General features: G+C 40.9%; 2 protein-coding genes across 4 annotated transcripts in view; one reads left to right on the forward strand and one right to left on the reverse strand.

Annotated features, from left to right (window-relative positions):
• The window catches only part of RAVER2 (ribonucleoprotein, PTB binding 2), a 90,311-nt gene extending 78,425 nt beyond the window's left edge, over positions 1-11,886 (forward strand). The window contains exon 11 of the mRNA XM_068540048.1: positions 11,239-11,886. Within this exon, the coding sequence (XP_068396149.1) occupies positions 11,239-11,385 (147 nt within the window). The 3' untranslated portion in view covers positions 11,386-11,886. The remainder of the gene's footprint in view (positions 1-11,238) is intronic.
• Positions 11,887-13,516: 1,630 nt separating this feature from the next.
• Positions 13,517-24,549, reverse strand: part of JAK1 (Janus kinase 1) — a 232,790-nt gene continuing 221,757 nt past the window's right edge. For all 3 annotated transcript variants that reach the window (XM_068540046.1, XM_068540045.1, XM_068540047.1), the window contains exons 17-25: positions 23,411-23,562; positions 20,776-20,926; positions 20,559-20,653; positions 19,293-19,485; positions 18,410-18,534; positions 17,862-18,034; positions 16,092-16,209; positions 15,729-15,839; positions 13,517-14,975 (exon numbers count right to left, since the gene is read on the reverse strand). In XM_068540046.1, coding sequence (XP_068396147.1) covers positions 14,880-14,975; positions 15,729-15,839; positions 16,092-16,209; positions 17,862-18,034; positions 18,410-18,534; positions 19,293-19,485; positions 20,559-20,653; positions 20,776-20,926; positions 23,411-23,562 — 1,214 coding nt within the window. In that variant the 3' untranslated portion in view covers positions 13,517-14,879. The remainder of the gene's footprint in view (positions 14,976-15,728; positions 15,840-16,091; positions 16,210-17,861; positions 18,035-18,409; positions 18,535-19,292; positions 19,486-20,558; positions 20,654-20,775; positions 20,927-23,410; positions 23,563-24,549) is intronic.

Here is a 24,549-nt window from a genome sequence, read left to right on the forward strand (position 1 = left end):
TTTTTCTCTTTCTGACTTACTTCACATTGTATGACAGTCTCTAGATCCATCCACGTCTGAACAAATGACTCAATTTCGTTCCTTTTTATGGCTGAGTAATATTCCATTGTATATATGTACCACAACTTCTTTATCCATTCATCTGTTGATGGGCATTTAGGTTGGTTCCATGACCTGGCTATTGTAAATAGTGCTGCAATGAACATTCAGGTGCATGTGTCTTTGAATCACGGTTTTCTCTGGGTATATGCCCAGTAGTGGGATTGCTGGGTCATATGGTAATTCTATTTTCAGTTTTTTAAGGAACCTCCATATTGTTCTCCATAGTGGCTGTATCAATTTACATTCCCACCAACAGTGCAAGAGGGTTCCCTTTTCTCCACACCCTCTCCAGCATTTGTTGTTTGTAGATTTTCTGATGATGCCCATTCTAACTGGTGTGAGGTGATACCTCATTGTAGTTTTGATTTGCATTTCTCTATTAATTAGTGATGTTGAGCATCTTTTCATGTGCTTCGTGGCCGTCTGTATGTCTTCTTTGGAGAAATGTCTATTTAGGTCTTCTGCCCATTTTTGGATTGGGGTGTTTGTTTCTTTAATATTGAGCTGAATGAGCTGTTTATATATTTTGGAGATTAATCCTTTGTCCATTGATTCGTTTGCAAATATTTTCTCCCATTCTGAGGGTTGTCTTTTCGTCTTGTTTATGGTTTCCTTTGCTGTGCAAAAGCTTTGAGGTTTCATTAGGTCCCATTTGTTTATTTTTGTTTTTATTTCCATTATTCTAGGAGGTGGATCAAAAAAGATCTTGCTGTGATTTATGTCAGAGTGCTCTTCCTATGTTTTCCTCTAAGAGTTTTATAGTGTCCAGTCTTACATTTAGGTCTCTAATCCATTTTGAGTTTATTTTTGTGTATGGTGTTAGGGAGTATTCTAATTTCATTCTTTTACATGTAGCTGTCCAGTTTTCCCAGCACCACTTATTGAAGAGGCTGTCTTTTCTCCATTGTATATCTTTGCCTCCTTTGTCATAGATTAGTTGACCATAGGTGCATGGGTTAATCTCTGGGCTTTCTATCTTGTTCCATTGATCTATGTTTCTGTTTTTGTGCCAGTACCATATTGTCTTGATTACTGTAGCTTTGTAGTATAGTCTGAAGTCAGGGAGTCTGATTCCTCCAGCTCCGTTTTTTTCCCTCAAGACTGCTTTGGCTATTCGGGGTCTTTTGTGTCTCCATACAAATTTTAAGATGATTTGTTCTAGCTCCGTAAAAAATGCCAGTGGTAATTTGATAGGGATTGCATTGAATCTGTAGATTGCTTTGGGTAGTATAGTCATTTTCACCATGTTGATTCTTCCAATCCAAGAACACGGTATATCTCTCCATTTGTTTGTATCATCTTTAATTTCTTTCATCAGTGCCTTATAGTTTTCGGCATACAGGTCTTTTGTCTCGCTAGGTAGGTTTATTCCTAGGTATTTCATTCTTTTTGTTGCAATGGTAAATGGGAGTGTTTCCATAATTTCTCTTTCAGATTTTTCATCATTAGTGTATAGGAATGCAAGAGATTTCTGTGCATTCATTTTGTATCCTGCAACTTTACCAAATTCATTAATTAGCTCTAGCAGTTTTCTGGTGGCAGTTTTAGGATTCTCTATATATAGTATCATGTCATCTGCAAACAGTGACAGTTTTATTTCTTCTTTTCCAATTTGTATTCCTTTTATTTCTTTTTCTTCTCTGATTGCCGTGGCTAGGACTTCCAGAACTATGTTGAATAATAGTGGCGAGAGTGGACATCCTTGTCTCGTTCCTGATCTTAGAGGAAATGCTTTCAATTTTTCACCATTGAGAATGATGTTTGCTGCGGGTTTGTCATATATGGCCTTTATTATGTTGAGGTAGGTTCCCTCTATGCCCACTTTCTGGAGAGTTTTTATCAGAAATGAGTGTTGAATTTTGTCAAAAGCTTTTTCTGCATCTATTGAGATGATCATATGGTTTTTATTCTTCAGTTTGTTAATATGGTGTATCACATTCATTGATTTGCATATATTGAAGAATCCTTGCATCCCTGGGAGAAGTCCCACTTAATCATGGTGTATGATCCTTTTAATGTGTTGTTGGATTCTGTTTGCTAGTATTTTGTTGAGGATTTTTGCATCTCTATTCATCAGTGATATTGGTCTGTAATTTTCTTTTTTTGTAGTGTCTTTGTCTGGTTTTGGTATCAGGGTGATGGTGGCCTCATAGAATGAGTTTGGGAGTGTTCCTTCCTCTGCAATTTTTTGGAAGAGTTTGAGAAGGATGGGTGTTAGCTCTTCTCTAAATGTTTGATAGAATTCACCTGTGAAGCCCTCTGGTCCTGGACTTTTGTTTGTTGGAAGATTTTTAATCACAGTTTCAATTTCATTACTTGTGATTGGTCTGTTCATATTTTCTCTTTCTTCCTGGTTCAGTCTTGGAAGGTTATACCTTTCTAAGAATTTGTCCATTTCTTCCAGGTTGTCCATTTTATTGGCATAAAGTTGCTTGTAGTAGTCTCTTAGAATGCTTTGTATTTCTGCAGTGTCTGTTGTAACTTCTCCTTTTTCATTTCTGATTTTATTGATTTGAGTCCTCTCCCTCTTTTTCTTGATGAGTCCGGCTAATGGCTTATCAATTTTGTTTATCTTCTCAAAGAACCAGCTTTTAGTTTTATTGATCTTTGCTATTGTTTTCTTAGTTTCTATTTCATTTATTTCTGCTCTGATCTTTATGATTTCTTTCCTTCTGCTAACTTTGGGTTTTGCTTGTTCTTCTTTCTCTAGTTTCTTTAGGTGTAAGGTTAGATTGTTTACTTGAGATTTTTCTTGTTTCATTAGGTAGGTTTGTATAGCTATAAACTTCCCTCTTAGAACTGCTTTTGCTGCATCCCATAGGTTTTGGGTCGTCGTGTTTTCATTGTCATTTGTCTCTAGGTATTTTTTGATTTCCTCTTTGATTTCTTCAGTGATCTCTTGGTTATTTAGTAACGTATTGTTTAGCCTCCATGTGTTTGTGGTTTTTACGGTTTTTTCCCTGTAATTCGTTTCTAATCTCATAGCGTTGTGGTCAGAAAAGATGCTTGATATGATTTCAATTTTCTTAAATTTACTGAGGCTTGATTTGTGACCCAAGATGTGATCTATCCTGGAGAATGTTCCGTGCGCACTTGAGAAGAACATGTAATCTGCTGTTTTTGGATGGAATGTCCTACAAATATCAATTAAATCTATCTGGTCTATTGTGTCATTTAAAGCTTCTGTTTCCTTATTTATTTTCATTTTGGATGATCTGTCCATTGGTGTAAGTGAGGTGTTAAAGTTCCCCACTCTTATTGTGTTACTGTCAATTTCCTCTCTTATAGCTGTTAACAGTTGCCTTATGTATGGAGGTGCTCCTATGTTGGGTGCATATATATTTATAATTGTTATATCTTCTTCTTGGATCCTTTGATCATTATGTAGTGTCCTTCCTTATCTCTTGTAACATTCTTTATTTTAAAGTCTATTTTATCTGATATGAGTATAGCTACTCCAGCTTTCTTTTGATTTCCATTTGCATGGAATATCTTTTTCCATCCCCTCACTTTCAGTCTGTATGTGTCCCTAGGTCTAAAGTGGGTCTCTTGTAGACAGCATATATATATGGGTCTTGTTTTTGTATCCATTCAGCAAGCCTGTGTCTTTTGGTTGGAGCATTTAATCCATTCACGTTTCAGGTAATTATTGATATGTATGTTCCTATGACCATTTTCTTAATTGTTTTGGGTTTGTTTTTGTAGGTCCTTTTCTTCTCTTGTGTTTCCCACTTAGAGAAGTTCCTTTAGCATTTGTTGTAGAGCTGGTTTGGTGGTGCTGAATTCTCTTAGCTTTTGCTTGTCTGTAAAGCTTTTGATTTCTCCATCAAATCTAAATGAGATCCTTGCCGGGTAGAGTAATCTTGGTTGTAGGTTCTTCCCTTTCATCACTTTAAGTATATCATGCCACTCCCGTCTGGCTTGCAGAGTTTCTGCTGAGAAATCAGCTGTTAACCTTATGGGAGTTCCCTTGTATGTTATTTGTCGTTTTTCCCTTGCTGCTTTCAATAATTTGTCTTTGTCTTTAATTTTTGCCACTTTGATTACTATGTGTCTCGGCGTGTTTCTCCTTGGGTTTATTCTGTATGGGACTCTCTGCGCTTCCTGGACTTGGGTGGCTATTTCCTTTCCCATGTTAGGGAAGTTTTTGACTATAATCTCTTCAAATATTTTCTCGGGTCCTTTCTCTCTCTCTTCTCCTTCTGGGACCCCTATAATGCGAATGTTGTTGCGTTTAATATTGTCCCAGAGGTCTCTTAGGCTGTCTTCATTTCTTTTCATTCTCTTTTTTTTAGTCTGTTCCGCAGCAGTGAATTCCACCATTCTGTCTTCCAGGTCACTTATCCGTTCTTCTGCCTCAGTTATTCTGCTGCTGATTCCTTCTAGTGTAGTTTTCATTTCAGTTATTGTGTTGGTCATCTCTGTTTGTTTGTTCTTTAATTCTTCTAGGTCTTTGTTAATCATTTCTTGCATCTTCTCAGTCTTTGCCTCCATTCTTATTCCGAGGTCCTGGATCATCTTCACTATCATTATTCTGAATTCTTTTTCTGGAAGGTTGCCTATCTCCACTTCATTTAGTTGTTTTTCTGGGGTTTTTTCTTGTTCCTTCATCTGGTATATAGCCCTCTGCCTTTTCATCTTGTCTATCTTTCTGTAAATGTGGTTTTTGTTCCACAGGCTGCAGGATTGTAGTTTTTCTTGCTTCTGCTCTTGGGAAGTTAGAAGCTTCAATAAAGCTGCAGCAGTTTCTTAAAAGAGTTTCCAGCTCTTCTGTGCAAGCCTTCAGGGACAGCAGTCTATTGTTTTGACTATCTTCAAAAATGAGACAACTTCAACACATGAAAATAGATTTTTACTTAGACTGGAGAACTCTTATACCACAGAAGCCCACCAACTGGTGTGAAGGTTCTGAGCCCCACGTCAGGCTTCCCAACTTGGGGGTACGGCAATGGGAGGAGGAATTCCTGCTGGTGTTGCAGGGTCTCCTACGGAGGCGGGGAGTGGCTGCGGCTCACCATGGGGACAAGGACACTGGCAGCAGAAGTTCCAGGAACTACTCCTTGGCGTGAGCCCTCCCAGAGTCCGCCATTAGCCCCACCAAAGAGCGCAGCATTTGCTACATTTTTTAACTTGAAGTTTATTTTGTCTGATATAGTACAGCTACCTTTGCTTTCCTTTGGTTTTCATTTGCAAAGAATATCTTTTTGCATCCCTTCACCTTCAGTCTGTGTGTGTCCTTTAAGCTAGGTGAGACTCTTTTAGTCAACATATAGTTGTTTTTGATTTTTATCCATTCAGCCACTCTGTCTTTTGATTAGAGAATTTAATCCATTTACATTTAACGTTTAAAAAGTTTTTTATTGTAGTTGATTTACAGTATTGTTAGTTTCAGGTGTATAGCATTGTGAGTCAGTATTTTTGCAGATTATACTCCATTATAGGTTATTATAAGATAACGGCTATAATTCCCTATGCTTTACAGTATATCCTTGTTGCTTATCTTTTTTTTTTAATTTTATTATTATTTATTTTATTTATTTATTTTTGGCTGCATTGGGTCTTTGTTGCTGTGTACGGGCTTTTTCTAGTTGCAGTCAGCGGGGGCTACTTTTCGTTGCGGTGCATGGGCTTCTCATTGCAGTGGCTTCTCTTGTTGTGGAGCATGGGCTCTAGGCACTGGGCTTCAGGAGCTGTTGCTCGCGGGCTCTGGAGCACAGGCTTAGTAGTTGTGGCACACAGGCTTAGTTGCTCTGCGGCATGTGGGATCTTCCTGGACCAGGGCTTGAACCCGTGTCCCCTGCATTGGCAGGAGGATTCTTAACCACTGCACCACCAGGGAAGCCCAGCTTATCTATTTTATACATAGTAGTTTGTATCTGTTAATCCCGTACCCCTAACTTATTCCTCCTCCCTTCCCTCTCCCCTTTGGTAACCATAGTTTTTCTATATCTGTTAGTCTGTTTCTGTTTTGCATATACATTCATCTGTATTATTTTTTAGATTCCATTTATATTATATATCAGTAGTATTTGTCTTTCTCTGACTTATTTCACTAACCATAATATTCCCTAGGACCATCCACATTCCTGCAAATGGCAGTATTTTATTCTTTTTTATGGCTGAGTAATAGTCCATTGTACGTACATACATACATACATATATATAACCACATCTTTTTTTTTTTTTAATAAATTTATTTATTTATTTATTTATTTTTGGCTGTGTTGGGTCTTCGTTTCTGTGCGAGGGCTTTCTCTAGTTGCGGCAAGCGGGTGCCACTCTTCATCGCGGTGTGCGGGCCTCTCACTATCGCGGCCTCTCTTGTTGCGTAGCACAGGCTCCAGATGCACAGGCTCAGTAGTCGTGGCTCACGGGCCTAGTTGCTCCGCGGCATGTGGGATCCTCCCAGACCAGGGCTTGAACCCATGTCCCCTGCATTGGCAGGCAGATTCTCAACCACTGCGCCACCAGGGAAGCCCCATCACATCTTTTTAATCTAATCATCTGTTGATGGGCACTTGAGTTGCTCCCATGTCTTGGCTCTTTTGATTTTTCTGGCCAAATGATTTATTGTTGCTGCTATGAACATTGGGGTGTATGTAACTTCTTGAATAGGCATTTTCATTTTTCTCCAGTAAAACCCAGGCAGTAGAATTGCTGGATCGTATGGTAGTTCATTTTTAGTTTTTTGAGGAACCTCCATGCTGTTTTCCATGGTGGCTGCACCAACTTACATTCTCACCAACAGTGTATGAGGGTTCCCTTTTTTCTGCATCCTCTCTGACATGTTATTTGTAGACTTTTTGATGGTAACCATTCTGACAAGTGTGAGATGGTATCTCTTTTTTTTTTTTCTTTTTTGGCTGTGTTGGGTCTTCGTTGCTGTGCGTGGGCTTTCTCGAGTTGCAGCGAGTGGGGGCTACTCTTCGTTGCGGTGCGCAGGCTTCTCATTGTGGCTTCTCTTGTTGCGGAGCACAGGCTCTAGGTGTGCAGGCTCAGTAGTTGTGGCTTGCAGGCTCTAGAGCACAGGCTCAGTAGTTGTGGTGCACGGGCTTAGTTGCTCCGTGGCATGTGGGATCTTCCTGAGCCAGGGATCCAACCTGTGTCCCCTACACTGGCAGGCAGATACTTAACCACTGCGCCACCAGGGAAGCCCTATCTCATTGTTTTGATTTTGCATTTCTCTAATAATTAGCAATGTTGAGCATCTTTTCATGTGCCTGTTAGCCATCCGTATGTCTTCTTCAGAAAAATGTTCTTTCAGGTCTTCTGCCCATTTTTTTGATTGGGTTGTTTTTTTGCTATTGAGTTGTATTAGCTCTTTGTGTATTTTGGATATTAACCCCCTGTCGGTCACATCATTCACAAATTTTCCCTCCCATTCTGTAGGCTGTCTTTTCATTTTGTTAACGGTTTCTATTGCTGTGCAAAAGCTTTTAATTAGGTCCCATTTGTTTTTGCTTTTTTTTGTTTTTGTTTTTGTTTTTTGGCCTTAGGAAACTGATTCACGAAAATACTGCTATGATTTATGTCAGAGTGTTCTGCGTATGTTCTCTTTTAGGAATTTTATGATTTCCATTCTTATGTTTAGGTCTTTAATCCATTTTTGAGTTTATTTTTGTATATGGTATGAGAGAATGTTCTAATCTCATTGGTTTACACGTGGCTGTCCAGTTTTCCCAGCAACACTTGTTGAACAGACTGTCTTTTCTCCATTGTAGATTCCCGCCTCCTTTGTTGTAGGTTAGTTGACTGTAGGTGTGTGGGTTAAAGTAATGTAGTTGTGGATTTACTATTGCCATTTTGTTAATTGTTTTCTGGTTGTTTTGTGATTCCTCTGTTCCTTTCTTCCTCCCTTGCTGTCTCTGTGATTTGCTATTTCTCTATAAGTGTATGCTTTATTTTCTCTTTTACATCCCTACTATAGGCTTTTGTTTTGTGGTTACCATGAGGCTTAAATAAAATGTTTTATATATATATATATATATATATATATATATATATATATATATATATATATATATATATATATATATATATATAGTCTATTTTAAGCTGATAACTTCAAATGAATACAGCTCTGCCACCCCCCCCCCCCACTTATTTGATGTCACAATTTGTACCTTTTTACATTGTGTATCCACTGACACGTTTGTATAGTTTTTATTTTTTTTGTCAGAGTTTTCTGAATTTAAGTATATATTTATCTTTACCAGTGGTTTTGTACTTTCATATGTTTTACTGTTACTAAAGAAAACTAAGCCTCCTTCCATGTCAGTTTGAAGAACTCCCTTTAGCGTTTCATGTAAGGCTGGTCTAGTGGTGATGAACTCCTTCAGCTTTTGTCTGGAAAACTCGTTTTCAATTCTGAAGGACAACTTAGCCAGGTATTCTTGGTTGGCAGTTTTTTTCTTTTAGCACGTTGAATGTAATTTATGTGTCTCATTGTGGGTCTCTTTGGAGCCATCTTGTTTGTTACTCTCTAGGCTTTCTGGATCTGGATGTGTGTTTCCACAGATTAGGGAAGTTTTCAGCCATTAATTCTTTGAAAAAGTTTGCTGCCCCTTTCTCTCTTTTCCTTCTGGGACCTCTATAATGCATATATTGGTCCATTTGATGGTGTCCGATAAGTCCCTTAAGCTATCTTAACTTTTATAATTATTTTTCCTTTTTGCAACTCTGATGGGATGAATTCCACTAACCTGTCTTCAAGTTTCCTGATCCTTTCCTGTGATTGATCTAGTCTGATGTTGAATCCCTCTATTGAACTTTTCAGTTCAGTTACATTAACAATTCTGTGATTTCTATTTGGTAGTTTTAAATATTTTCTATCTCTATGCAAATTCTTTGTTCATTCATTGCCTGGGTGAGCATCTTTACAACCATTATTTTGAACTCTCTCAGGTAAGTCACTTTGTTTTATCAAGATCTTTGGATATTTATCGTGGCCTTTTGTTTGGAACATTATATCTTCATTTCTTCCTTTATTGGTGCCTATGCATTATATAAAACAGCCACCTCTTCCAGTATTGAATGGTCCCTTGTAGGAGATGGACCTCATTGTTCAGCCCAGCCTGAGCTCTTAGTTGTCTGTCAACCTTTTGTGACTGTCTGAGCTTCCTTCTTTGCTTCTAGTGGCTTTTTTAGAGGGTATGCTAAGACCTGTCTGTGTATCCAAAGGCAGGGACTACAATTAGCACCTAGACGCAGACGGATTAGAACCTGGACCCTGAGGCTGCTGCGGAGAAAGTACGTATTGATAGTTAAGCCCTGTCCCGGGAGAAAAGGAAATGGGCTTTTTTTTTTTTTTTTCCCTGTTCCCTTTGTGCTGAGCACAGGTGTACAATCACCAGGGCATGGTGGGAAGGGAGCTCCTGCACCCATTAAGAATTGTATTTTTGTTTGCTACAGTCCAGTGGAATTCATGAATGCAAGCCCCATTGGCTATCAGAGCCAGATGACCTATGGACTATTCCTTGGGTGTCAGACATAAAAGCCAGGGTACAGACGTGTACAAGCTCCTTGCAGGGAGATACTAGTGACTGGAGTAAGCTGGAAGGAGAAGGTGGGAGAGGTGTCCTTCAGCTTCCCCAGTCTCTGGGGGAGACTGCCGCTGCTCCTAGCACCTGCTAGATTAGGAGCCCGGCCTTAGGCAGTAGCTTTTAAAATGTGCAGATAAACTTCTTTCAGGGGAGGACTGGGAGATGGGCAATTCTGCCTGCTCCCTCTGCACCTGGCCCTGAGGGGACAGTCACAGTGAGTGCTGTGTGCCCATTAAGAATGCTTCTTTATTATCTATAGCCTTGTGGATCTCATGAACACAAGCCCTGCTGGCTTTCAGAGCTAGGTATTTTGGGAACCCGTACCTCCACCAGGAGTCTTAAAAGTTGGAGGGCTAGATGTGGAATCCAAACCCTTCACTCCTCAGGGAGAAGCTAAGAATTGGGAATTCTCTCCTGATGCACAGTGCTGTGCCAGGGTTGGGTTGTATGGTGAGACAGTACATTGACCTTTCCTACCCATTTTGGTGCGGGTATTTATTTTCTCATTTGTTTACTATGTAGTAGCTACCCAACTAGTTTCTGGATCTCTTTGAGAGGGAACTGTTCCATGTGTAGCTGTACATCTGGCACATCCATGGAAAGAGGGGAGCTCTGGAGCCTTCTTGGTCATCTCTACCTTATCCCTCTTCTTAACATGGATGACTGAGAACTGCTTTATCTACAAGGGCAGAGGGACTCATCATCTGTCCCCTCTGAAGTTGAACCCGGTTTTAAAAATTGTGGCCATTGTTGGTTCAAATACTATTGTAATTTTAATTGTAATGTGAGAAGGCTCTTCTGCATTGCTAGAAGCTTTCCTTATGAGTCATTTCTACATTCTTGTATAGTAGGTTAGTTACATAATTCTTCAGTAAGTTTGTCACACACAGTATTTATGAAAGCTAAAACTGAGAGGAATTAGGTGGTCATAGGGTTGTGCTACATAATCTGATTTAATGTATTGATTACTGTGACTACTTGTGAGGAACATTTTGGCCCTTCTTATCATGAACACTTCTGGATTAGAATATCTGAGATGGAACCTGGAAATCTGCATTTTAACAGCTTTTCCAGGTGATTATTCTGTGGACTAAAGTTTGAGTTCATATTGCTCTCTAGAATGTTTCACTAGCTATTTTGTTGACATCATTTACTAGTTTTTGTACCTACTGGTTTATTCTTTTGCCACATCTTTTATTACTAGATGAACTTAACAACTAAGTTGATATGCAGTTCAATTCCTTAGCCATGCTCCTTCCTCAGAGGAATACTGGTATCCAGTACTGGTATTCTGATTCACTGGGGTTTAACTATGTACAAACAGCAGAAGCAACTATAGTGTCACTTTTTCTTTCGTGAAAATGTGGGGAGTAGGGGAGAGAGGGCATTAAGAAGCTGGTTTGTATTTTTCAAAAGTTCCACAAGTGATTTTGATATAGAAATTTTTTGTGCAGTTTTTTTGATAACTTTGTTATTTATCCTGCTATTCTGTTTTTACACCAAACCACAGTAGAATTGCTTTTCTTATAAATATCTTTAACAAACCAATTTTAATTTAGATTTTAGCATTAGTTATGGTTTCTTTTTCTAATAGGTATCATCTTTAAGAAATGAAAAGCGAGGCTCATCATATCTCGTCTCTGCCCCAGAAGGTGGTTCAGTGGAATTTGTTGACCAGCATTCTCAGGGCACAGGAGCATATTACGTGGAAACCTACTTAAAAAAGAAGCGAGTATACTGAGTTAAGTTCTCTCCTTATAAACTCATAAGGTTCTTTGCAGTATCTCTGCTGTTCATCGCTGCCTTAACTACATTCAAACTAGCCATATCCTTTAAATACGGGTTTATAATTTCCCAGAAGGAACTGTGTTGTGCAGCAGGCAGAATTGCCAAATTAAAAAAATAAGTAGCAATAAGAAGAGACATCAACTGAGGACGTATTCCGCTAGAATTAGATGCATCTTAATCAATGTGATACTAACTTACAGTTCATTGGAGAAATGACATATGTTCCAATATTCCTTGTTTAGTACTGGGAATAATTTTGACACCACATATAAAAGTTTGAAGCAATAAATGGGAAACATTCTTGTTTCCTGGGCCTTAGAATAAATTTCTTATAAGCCAGTGTGCATTCCAGTTTATCGACACTTTCCCTAGAAGTAATCTCATTTCAGATTTTTAGAATTTTTCCTAGAATTACAAGAATGCAAGTACACAATGCAGTGATTGGTAGTTATAAAGATGCTCTACATACAAACTTAATTATTACCCCCACACCAGTCATACAATATAAAACTCAAACACAGAGTGACAGTGACATCCAAGGTATACACTACTACAGATGCTTTACTCTTAATATGTTATTTACCATTTACACCTCTTGTGAAAAACACAAGTTTTTTTTTTTTTTCTTTGAAGTAGCTTTGCTGATCTAATTTCAGGGGCTGGCAAACTACTTCCCTGCAGTCAAAAAACAGTCCTCCAGCTGTTTTTGTACTGCTTGTTTACATTTTTAAATGTTTGGAGGAAAAAAAATGTATGACTTGAAATTCAAATTTCAGTGCCCATACATAAGATTTTATTGGAACACAACCATGCTCATTCACTTACATATCATGTATGGCTAACTTCTGTGCTACAATGGCAGAGCTGAGTGGCTGCAAAGCCTAAAATATTTACTAGCTGGCCCTTTATAAAGTTCGCAGACTCCTGATCTAATACCATTAATTCCCTAATCCTTTTACTTCACACCTACAAAAAGACCTTTAACTTCACAACAGATTTGTTGTAAGTAAGTGGCAAGGAACATAGGTTTCTGTGTCTTACTTTCATAGCATAGTGATGATTCATTTACTAGAACAGGGCACATTTTGGTCATCAGATGCCCTATTTCCACAATATAGTAAAGCAGTCAATTCTGCCCTTTCTGAAGGAGTGTTATGGAGTAACAGTATTTATAACTATTTTGAGATAATAAGCTATACCTCACTCTCTGCTTTGTCTCTTATTCTTTTGCAGTGTGTTAGGCTGAAAAACTATCAGCTATTTAACCCAATTTACTTTTGAAAGAATTGTGTTTATTGCATATAACTTTTGAATCACCATTATTTCCTGAAGACCTTGGTATTAAATGCATGAGAAACCCTTTTGCTATCTAGAAATTTCTAAGTTCTTTGTTATGAGACATTAATTGATGATGTGGAGTTTAGGGGTCTCAGTGATCCTAGTCTTTTTGAAATAAGATCATTAAATATATTTAGGGGACTTATTGACTATGATAGAAGGTATCTGTGTTTTAATTATGAAGTTTAAAATTGGTACACATGTTGTATGATTTGCAAAGAATCTTACTTGGTCTAATGTATTGCCTATATTAACTTCTATTGGCAAATGACAGCTAGAAAGTTAAATTATTAGATAATTTCTAATAAGTAAACTACCTATAAATAACTGATCAGGATAGGCATCACTCAGTTCTGACTCAGCAGATGAATAATGGGTTCTCCATGCTCTGCACTTCTTCCCATTTTCCTGTTGCATTAAGCTTCTTCAGTGCTTTGTCAGTCACACCTCTGTGACAGTACAAACAGAAGGAAGGGAAGATGGTGAATTTTAAAAATGTAAGCAGGAAGAGGTTTAAAGAACTAAAAGGTATTTTGGGTTAGCAAGTGTGGGTCTGCCATCTGTACTGGCCTGTGCCCCATTATTGTTGGGACACAACAGATAAGTACAAATCAAGTGGTGTTTTAGTAATAAGGACCATTACCAATGCTCTCCCCACCCCCAGCCTATACTGTTATTTTTCTATGTAAACAAATTGTTTGAAATGCTTTGAAAATGAACTCTTAATATTAAAAGGCACATGCATGTGAAGTCTCTAGTATATTTATTTGTATAAAGAGTAAACAAAGTGCATGTAGGGTGGCCACAGGTTTGACAGACCTTGGTGATGTAGGGTTACGGGGAATGGCTGTTGCCATTGAATCAATACATAACTAACTCTTTTTCAGGCTCAAGGTGAAAAGTAATGGTATCAAACAAATGCTAGACAGCATCAACAAAAAGTTTTTCAGACTCCTGGTCAAAAAGATCTTATGGTTCACATGGAATCAGAGCTTTGACATTTTTGATTACCCAGCTACCTCCAAGCAAACTGAAAACTGCCTAGTGGATCCTGAACTCCATAGTGCTTCTAGCTGGGTCTTTCAAGTTTTGCGCCATAGGGTGATGATGGTCAAAATAGTGATTGACTCTTGTAGATGGACGGTAAGTACTGAAACACTAAGAACAGTGCAATGTACATGGTATATATGCATTCAGCATCCAAAACCAATGCTGGCACAGCTTGCCCCGAAGTGGTAGAGTTAGTTATAAAAGGATACACATTGACATTTCTGAAAAGCAGGTACAACAGCAGCCAGGTTCTTAGAATCAATTCTGATTAAAGGTACACTGTTTAGGGAAGCACTGGCACAGGTTTAGTTCTCAAGAATCAACATCATGCAGCAAAGTATCTATTCCATAGCTGCCGCCCTGGGTATGACCAGTTTTCTCAAAAATGGGTACCGCTGGTCACCCAAGGGGACAGGAGCTAAGCCACTGCAGAAACAACTCAACTCAAAGTTTATGTCCTACTGTTGACAGGGATACACTCACTCATCTTTGTATAGCAACAACAGTATACTAACTGGTATCTAATATTTCAAGAATGTTTCATCTATCACTGTTTAGATATTGAAATTTGAGGGCATATTAGAGTATCGGCCAAGTCCATCAATCTTTATCATCTTTGATTTATGTGCCAGAAAAACATTTCACATCAACTGGCAGGTAAGAAAAAGCAATCATCTTGAGACTTTACTTTGGTCAGCTCCTCTTGTTTGTTTGTTTTGAAAAATCCCATTCTGGTACTCAATTGTGATAGTAAACTAACCAGACGAAACAGTGGTATATTCTTTCCAAAAGGAGGAGTGCTTAAGTGCTTTCTAATATTTTGGTTGTCATTATTTGTCACTATGTTACTGGTGCCAAATTTAAAGAGGAAGTACTTACTTATACATATTAAGCACCACACAGTGTGCTTTATACATGGATACGTACCCCAGTATCTTTTTAGACAGAATACAAACTTTTTTCCAGTTAGAACATATTTTTTTTTTTTAAATGGCTTGGGTATTGGTTGGGGGTAGGAGGACTTGATACACAGTAGAACTTAAATGTTATTCATGCTTCTTATTTTAGAAGAGCTTCAAATCCCTCAATAAGGTTCTGAAAGGTTGTCCGATTGGATGGTTGGAATTCCCAGCATTTTCTCATAAGTTGATAAACCTGTAAAAAGAAAAAAATAACAACAGTAAAAATGTTTAGGAGCTTTTTTTAAAAATTATAGAAACATCAAGAACATAATTTTGAAAATGTGAATGACTTCCCTTAATAAGTAACACTAGAAAACAAGAATATTTGAATAACTTAAAATACAGAAAATGTGACACATCTATAGTTCATAAATAACATTTTAACATTTGAGAAGCTCATGACTTAACTGACCTTGCAAAAAAATCCAGGTCATTAATTACTATAAACCAGTTTAAGGGTGAAGTTATAGCTCAGTTTAGACTCCTAATTTCCTTACCGGCTGCTTCATTCTTTGGCTTAAACAAACATACTATTCAGTACATCTTAAATAGTCTACAGAGTTAGTCTTAAAGGCTCAGTTCAGTTAGAAATACAGAAAACTGAATGTCACAAATGCTGTTGATAAGTGGGATAAACTTACACACAAAAATGCAATTATATGTATTTGTCACAGGAAGGCTACACCAGCATATGCGCCTTTAGGGTGCTCACCGAGGTGAGCCTACTTCTGAAGGGAATCCCTTGCTTTGAACAAAACTTGTGGCTGTCATCTGCCCCAAAGATGATTTTCTCAGATATCTTTTATCTGAAATCCAGCTTCAGAAAACTATTTTAAAAGAGTTTTCTAGTCATTCCTGCTCCCCCATTCCAATCCCATGCTGGATAATTCAAGCAGTGAAAACAGTAAAAACTGAGTTTTATTACTGTGAAATGGCCCATAAATACCTCTTCTGGACAGTTAGGTGGACAAGGCAAACGTTTTCCTTCTTTTAATGTATTCACAAGTCTTGTTACTGTCATCTGGCCATGAGTTGGGCCTATCATTTTCAGGAACAACTATGTAAAATAAAACCAAACAAAATATTTTACTTTGTACATATTTATATAAACACCAGATAGATTAAGGTAAAATTTCTAGAATTGGAAATTAAAACAATAAAAAGGCTTTAAAAATGAAAGTCCAAGACAATTTTCCTTTCCATTATAACACACTGATTGGATTCCATTTAAGAATGAAACTTACAAAGCAGAAGGATGGACACATTTTAATTGGGTGCTAGATTCAAACCAAGGACAAGTAAGACTTACCGCCATGGGACTGGAATCTGAATCACAGTAAGTAAGCAGCTCATGCAGAGTTACTCCAAAAGACCAGACATCAGAGGCGATATAAAACTTACACTGAATTAAACATTCTGGAGCATACCTGAAAGAAAGCAGAACTTGAAACTTCATTTCCTGGGAGGGATATTCCAAAAAGCATTAGAGTAACTCAGAAAAATCAGCTCTCTGGTTTTACTTAGAATTTAATATTCTAAGACATTTAAGTGTGTATTATGCATCAGTCACACATGTGCTGCTATGGTGCACATCTGATATGTGGACAGTACCCCTATGGGCTCTCATTACACATTTGCTCCCAGACATCAGTCAGACAAGTCTGTGCTCCTCATTTCACAGAGCATAGGCTCTCCATGGGGAGGGGATGGGGGGGGGGGGAGGAGGTGATGACGACAGGCCCGGGCTTCATGTGCCTGCAAGCTCAGATTGAGTCAGCAGTGAATTACTGCCCAGTCCTCTTCCAATGTCAGCTGTTTTGGTGAATGATACCCAACTGCCTGAGCCAGAAACCGAGGCATCCCCATATGCAGTCTCAGAAATACTTCTCAAACCTACTCACTTCTCCTAAACCCCACCATCGCTGTCCAAATCACTGTCCTATTCACACCATCACTGGCTCTGGCCAAATTAGACTCCCTGGCTCCAGTCTTGCTCCTCTCCTTCCCACAGTGATCTTTTTAAACAGAAGTCCCTGTCCTTAATCCCCCCAACAGCAACCCAAAGCTCTTAGGATGGAGTCCCAGCTCCATAACTCAGCGTCCAGGGCATTGCCTTAGCAACCGCCAAGACCTCCCTTCGTGATCCAGCCACACGGAGCTGATTCCAGTTCCTAGGATAGCCACTGTTCTGTCTCACTCTTGCCATCATACATGCCGTCTTCTAACCATCTTAACAAACCCCCAGGAATCTTTTAAGGCCTTATTTTAACAGAACTTCCAGAAAACCAAGCCTGAACCCTTTTATGGTTATGGTACCACGAAACTGGCTGCCTCACCCATTAAATTCTAAACTTGGTTGGCTTGTTCACCCTTGTATCTCTAGTACCTGGCACAAAGCAGGGCCTTGATACATATTTCTTTAATGAATAAATGGAGGTTTGGCCTTCGTGGGTGGGAGAGACCCATGTCGTGTCCATACAGGATGTACCTCGTGGTGCCAGTCAGTTCTACAGGACAGCGCAGAGTGGAGACTTTAGCAGCTTCCCCCTTGGATAGTGTTCCAGGCTGAGAGGGGTCAAAGTCAGGGTGTGGCCCACCAACCAGAATACTCTGGTGATTCATGAGAAGATGGCCAAGCTTCTTATGGATTTTTGCTCTGTTATGTCCAGGCTCTACCTGAATCTGCCAATGCCTACTCGTCACCTCCTTCCTGTCACCTTCCTGCCCCCTCCTCCTACCTGCCCTCCAGGCTTCCTCTGCATGGATGTGATTACTCCAGCTGCTAACAGTTTTAAGAACTGTGTCAGAGGAATGCCTTCTCCAGGCAAGATGGAGATGCTGAGCGTTGTGAGATTTCTTCCTTGGAAGATGATGTCCTATGAAGCTCAGGCATTTCTGCGGGTTGCTTTCAGTAAAACAGCTTAAAAGATGTTTCTTGAAGGCAAAAATCAGTCAATTCCAAATGATCTAAGTCTTTTTCTAATCTGGACTAATAAGAGACATAAACATAGCTAGAAAGGACCTATCAGAACAGTGGAAACCCTATGAAGCACTGATGAAATCTGTTTGATTCAGTTACCAAAACACAGGGCTGTCCCGATCGTCCTTGACTGTGTAGTACTCCTTATCAGTTTCAATGGCTTTGGTTAGACCAAAGTCCCCAATTTTCACTTGGTGTTCACTCTCAACAAGGACATTTCTTGCTGCTAAGTCACGGTGAACGTATTGCCGAGAACCCAAATAGTCCATCCCCTGAGGGAGAGAAGAAAAGGCAGAGCACATTGCTGAAGGTCAGTTCAGATTGGATTTTGTATCTACCACCACTTCATAACAAAAAAATATATATAAATGTCATTTCATTCACATATCACTTTTTTTTGTTTTTACTTCTTTGCAAAAACAGACCAACCTGATTCCAAGAAATACACATTAAAGAAACCATATTAACAAATCAGTTCACTTTCTTAGCAGAGGCTAATTTTCAATCCAAATCATGCAGAACAAAATAAACTCAGTACAATTACTCGAAAGTTTTCCACTTGCAGCCTAATTACAAACCAATTACCAAGGACAGAGTGCCTGATTTTTAAATTTTTACCAGGCTCTTTTTTTTTTTTTTCTTTTTACCTTACAAATCTGAACAGCATATTTTAACTGCTGTTTGAGGTTAATTTTGTTCTTATTCTTTGGAAGATACTCCTTAAGACTTCCCGAAGGCAGAAATTCCATGATGAGCTTAATACCATTTCCTCCTGTTTAGAAAAAAGAAACGAAAAAACAAACAAACCATCAGTACAAGGCTGCCAAAGGAAGGAACTGTGGGAGAGTAAAGGGCACAGGATCTGGAGACAGAGGACCTGAATCGCAGGCACGTTGCTTAAGCTCGTAGGTGTCAGAGTCTTGGGATCCTCGGCAGTGAACAGGGTGCCTACCCTAGGGTCATCAGCGCTCACTGAGACAACACAGTGTTCTGCGAACCACTAGGCAAATGATGATTTTTAAAAATTATGAGCCACATCATCTCACTACCAATTTTAAAATATAATACATGAGTACTGTACTGGCTTGTAAAAAAGATACACTTATTAGTAAACACTACTTGCCACCTTGACTTAGAAAACTAGAAAATGAAGTACCCTGCTTAGTGTTGGATCAAAAGAACAGGGAAAGGGGAGGAGTGGGCATCAGTTTCATCTGGTCTCTGTACCCTCGTGTGCAAATATCAGGACAGGGGAAGTCCAATCCCCAGTGTGGGTGTAGCAAGAGCCAAGAGAGACAGTGCTGGAATCACCCCCCGCCTGGGGGGAGGCTGGGCAGCTTTCCCGGCAGCTCTGCAGCTGCTGAGGGTTCCGACAGTGCACACTGCTTCAAAGCCCTCGAGCTCCGGGGGCCGTGAGTTGGCACTCAGGCAGCCCAGGTTGAGGCCCAGGGCACTGCCTGCTCAGCACTGGCCTTCATGACCCCAGAAAGTCACTCAGTCTTTAAATCAACCCCACTTTGCACAACATACCGTCTTCTGTGCAGATGCCTTTATACTTCACAATGTTCTCATGATAAAGGTTTCTTAAGATTTCAATTTCCTTCTTCAGATCAGCTATGTGGTTCCCTCCGCTCTCAGGCTTCAGGGATTTGACGGCCACCTGCTCCCCTGTATTGTCCCCCTCAGGGTCATACCTGCAGAGTTCGACCTTCCCAAAGTGGCCCTGGAGGGAAAGATGCACATGCTTGATCAGAGAAGCCCCGGCCTGGGCCAGCAGGACACACTTCAGAGATGAGCCTTGCTCCTTGTGCTGTTCCCCGAAGGCGGGGGTGCACGCACAGTCTGACCTTGCAGGTAGCAAGCTCCTACCTGGGCTCTTCTTCCCCACTTGGCTTACATGCCATCCCTTCTTCTATTACTGAGCTAAGACAAGAAAAGGATCAAGTGACTGGTGAACCAACACATCAATCCCAATTTCCACGAAAGTGTAACCCAAAAGGAAATGGAGGTTATTTCTGGACATGCAGGACAACCCTGGCATTCGTTGACAGCCCTGGGTCCATGCTACAGGAGGTACCACAATGTGGCTACAAAGAGCAAGGCATGAGGAGTCTTTAGAAGACGTGGATTAGATCCCAGCTAAGCCACCTGCTAGTGATTCGAGCCTGGTCACCCAGTCTTCCGAGCTGGCTCCAGAGGTGCTCAATGTATACAGTGGTAATAAACCCTTGGGGCTGCTGTGAGGAAGCAGGAACACTGTGCCTGCAGAATGCCCAGCACTCGGCCTTGGCACATGGTGGGTACTCAAGGTGGCACAGCCTTTATTAACTACAGAAAATCTGTATAAAGATGCAAATTCCAGTAGCTTCTCTAGTCACATTTACTGTCAGGAAACTGCCATTCAAGGTCCAGAGGAAAAGCTAAAATTCTATTTTGGTGTTCTGTGAAATAAATCCATCCCTCATTTAAGCAGCCTCACAGGATAAGTATTCCCAGGAAAGTGAGAGGTAGGGACGTTTCTATTTCCACTATATCTATATCCATCCCCCATGGATGGATCCCCCCCTCTTCATTCTCTTTGTCCCTTAGAGACCAAGTCTCCCGAGGGAGCTGATCAATGTCCTGTGTGCGTGGACAGGCTGCCACCGTGTGTCAAATGGAAAAACACACAATCCTAAAGAAAACACAGTAAGATGCTTTCTCTTATAAACTTTGACCCAAAATGAGAGAGAATGGAGAGCAGCTTTAGATATCCATAGAGGTGAAGTGGTCAGCAGGGACGCGAGTATAACTTGCCTCTCCCAAGTCACGGATCCTCTTTAAGAACCGCTTTTCAAAATGTGTGGGATCCACTTCAGTTGCTGGCTTTTTTTCTGATACGATGTCTGGATCTAACAGAAGAGAAAAGAAAACATGTTAAAAAGGAGTGGTTGCCCCTCACAGGCTCCTTGTTATCCCTCCCTCCCCCAGGCATTGGCTGGTCCTGGTTAAACAGCTCAAGGCAGAGTCTTACTCTGCTCCTCCAGCTTATTGATGTCTCTCATGATGGCTCGGAAGAAGGGTCTCTGGTTGGGGTCGTAGTTCATGCAGCGGGTCATAAGGTCAGCTAGCTCCTTACAAGACGGGGTCACTGGCCTGCACCGGCTTTCATAGAACCTCTCTTTCTGCAAAGAAGAGGACCACATGAAAGAAACCAAAGGAACCGCCCACAAACCTTTTAGCCCCAGGTCAGAAGGAGTTAACCTAACAATCCCTAATTTAATTCCCAACAGCTTTGCTTAAAAGGAGACGTCATAAACGTGGGTGCTAATGCTGCCTTTCTCTAGCTGTGGGAAATCTTAGTCCTGGATACTAAAATAATCCGAATTCAAGGAAAACAGGCAGTATATCCCACCCAGTCCCAAATAAGCTGTATTCCAGCAAAGTCATGCAACCTTCTGGAATATGATTTGGCAACATGTGTAGCAAGCTTCAGATTCTTCAAACTCTCATTAATTGCAATTATTGAACGACTCAGAAATAAGTCAGATAGAAACAAAGATTTATGTTTAAAGATATTCCCTGCAGAATTAGATAGAGCATTACAAATTTGAAAACAACCTCAATGCCAAATATAAAATTAGTTAAATAAATCAGAGTTTAATGAAACAATGAACTCTTACATCAAATTAGTAAAAACTGTAAGACTTATTTAATCGTATAGCAAAGTACTCACAACATTAAATGAAAAAATATACAACATTAAATGAAAAAATAACCGTATCTAGCATGGTCCCAAGTTTGTTTAATAAAGAGAGATATAAACAGACTGGAAGACAATATGCCAAAGTGTTAAATATTAGTTAGGGGTGACCAGAATATAGTGATTAATAATTTCTTTTTTAAAAATAGTTTTCTCTGTTTTCTAAATTCTCATCAACGGGGTTAATACTTTAAAATTCTGAAATGAATAATTGATGCCCTTTTAAAAAAATTAAGTGAATTTGCTACACTTTAGGCTCTGGTCTGTAGCTGACTCTCAAGGGTACTAGTTTCTCTTCTGGTCCCTGTGGGTCCTAGGGTGGGGTGGAGGCAGGCCCCAGAGGAGAGGAGGAAGATGGGTTGGAATTAAGGAGCTGAGAGCTCCCTCTGCCTTGGAGAGTCTCTCACTGTTCCAGGCTCCAGCAGAGCCAGGGGGAAAGGTCGCCCAACCCACCCAAGGGTACCTGGGAGAAGAGACAGACCCTCCTTTATCAAAGGCACAGACCTTTCCTTACACCATCTCTGTATTCTGCTCAGTCCTGGGTACACAGAAGGTGCTCAATAAATACTGACTGACAGCAAAGGGTATGCTGTTTTGTTTCCAAGGAAGTTAAAAATAAAATGACTCCCAAAAGCCTCAGCTGAAGATCCTAAATACAGATCTATGGATGTGACGGTTTCTCTGTTGGTTTTAGCTTAACTCCTCTTTCCCAAGTCCTGCACCATGTTTACCTGGCAAAAGGCTAACAGGTTACAGGTTCTCTCGCCTCTTGGGTATCTCCTCCACGTGCCCCCTCCACTCCGGATCCTCACCGCCACTTCCTGGTTCAGGCCGTGGCCACTGAGAGCCTCAGAGCAAGACGCCTCTCCTCACTCAGCCTGTCCATCCAACCACCATCCAGATGAGCTGCGCCCAGTCTGGCCTCCAAGCACCTGGCTCCCCACCCAAACCCTTCAGTGTCCCACATCACCCCAGTAAAACTCTGAAGCCTGGCATTCAGGGTCTCTACACAATCCGACCTCAAAGGACCCTTCCCGCCTTTTTACCTGTCATTCCTCTCCACACTCCAGGCAAATGAAACCACTCACTGCTTCCTGTAGACAACTGAAATGCCACCCTCCCTTGGACTTTGATCATTCCCTCCCAGCTAAAAGTGATGCCTGCCTCTCTAAACACATAAGACACATCCCAATAATCAAATCAGTGAGTTGGGATCAGTGGTCCTTCACTGTAACTTTCACTACTTTATCCCTTTGGAGTTAGAGCCTCCACTAGCTTTCTGCAAGTGAACATAAGAGAGGGTCAGCCTCGAAATTTTGCATTCTAGCTAAGGAACCCGGGCCTTGGGCCGCCTGCATCTGTTACCTGACCTGTAAAACAAGGGTAATGACACTGCCCTACCCAACATGCAGGGCTCTTAAGGTGATGATTTCAGATATTATGTGTGGAATCCTTATCGCTGTTTTAGCCCAGCTCTCCTACTACACCCTAAGGTCCTCAAGGGTAGGAAAGGCCTGTGTCTGTTTCATTGTGAACCCCCAGCTTTAACTTAGGACAACGCCTGGTACACAGAAGGAACTCAATAAATATCTGGGTGTTAATTTTGCAATGCTATAGTGATCTATTGAGCACACATTGCGTACCTGGGACTCTACACGCATTATCTACTTAATCTTCACAACAACCGTGCAAAGGAGGTATTATTTATTCCCATTTTACAGATGATGAAACCAAAGCCCAAGGAAATTAAGTAACATTTGCGAGGTCACACAGGCAGTAAGCTTGTGGAGGAGAGTCAAACCCGTGCCCATCTCCTCCCACAATATGAGGCTTCCTGATAACTCCTGAGACACCCATGAGTGTCCAGGGGGTCCTCACTCAGCTCACACCCTGGAAAGCAACTCACCTCAATCAGTGTCTTGTCTTTCAAGGGGATCTCGCCATTGTAGCAGATTTCCCAGAGTGTGGTTCCAAAGCTCCACTTGTCAGCGGCCACACTCAGGTTCTTGGAGTCTTCAACACACTCAGGAGCGATCCATGGGATTCGTTCTATGCACTCTGGAAAAGACAAGAAACATTTACAGATCAGTTTCTGCAATCACCTGGGGAGTATATCACTGCCATTGCAGCAAGAACTGGGAGTTAACAAAGAAACTCTTTCAAGTAGTGTTTTCCAAACATGGACCATGGTTGCCCTGGTCCTGCAGGGAGTTTGTTAAAGGGGCGGTTTTCCAGGTCCCTCAGCCCTGGCCCTTCCAATGCATCTGTCTTGAGTCAGGGCCTGCAGCTGTGTCTGTTTAACACAAACTCCCCAAGAAGGTCGTGTGAGTCAGTCTTTGAAGCTCTGGCCTCAGAAACAGCAAAGCACCCCAGGGTGGAAGCCAACACCCTGGGGAGGGAGAACAGGGGGGCACATGGACAAAGGCTTAAGAAAGAGAAGGCTGGGGAGAAGAGGCCGACAGATGCAGAGCGGGCATGGGCTTACCCCCATGCTCTGCATATCACCCTGCAAGGGCCCAGGGGTGCACTGGTATCCCACGTATGACCTACAGGTAGAGTATGACCTGTGCGGCACTGCTTACAGTGTCTCAGCTCCCAGGTCTGCCCTCTCCTTTGGAGTCCTCAACTCATGATGACCTCATTCAAAGAGAAGCTGCAAGACCACAGCAATTGCTAAGGTGCCTCCCCAAACTGCTCACTAACTACAGTGGATTTCTTGTTTTGTTTTGTTTTTAATTTTTATTGGAGTATAGTTGCTTACAGTGGATTTCAACACAAACACAGGTAGGACCCAGGTCCCACTCCTCCTGACACATCTCTGACCACCCCAGACCCTCGACCTCCCCTTGAACAAGGTGCTGCCCCGGCACCTTAAACACAGCTCCTTCATCACAAGACCAGACCTGCCCCAGCTGAGTTGTGTTTCTCCTACTGCATAGTCAGCTCCTTGAGGGCAGGGACCGACCCTCCCACGCCTGACATCTCCCCTGCCCCCAGGGCTGGGCAGGAGCACAGACGTCTTTTGCAGAAGTGTGCTTTCTAAAA

This window comes from Eschrichtius robustus, chromosome 3 (genome assembly GCF_028021215.1).
Source record: "Eschrichtius robustus isolate mEscRob2 chromosome 3, mEscRob2.pri, whole genome shotgun sequence".
Classification (NCBI taxonomy): Eukaryota; Metazoa; Chordata; class Mammalia; order Artiodactyla; family Eschrichtiidae; genus Eschrichtius; species Eschrichtius robustus.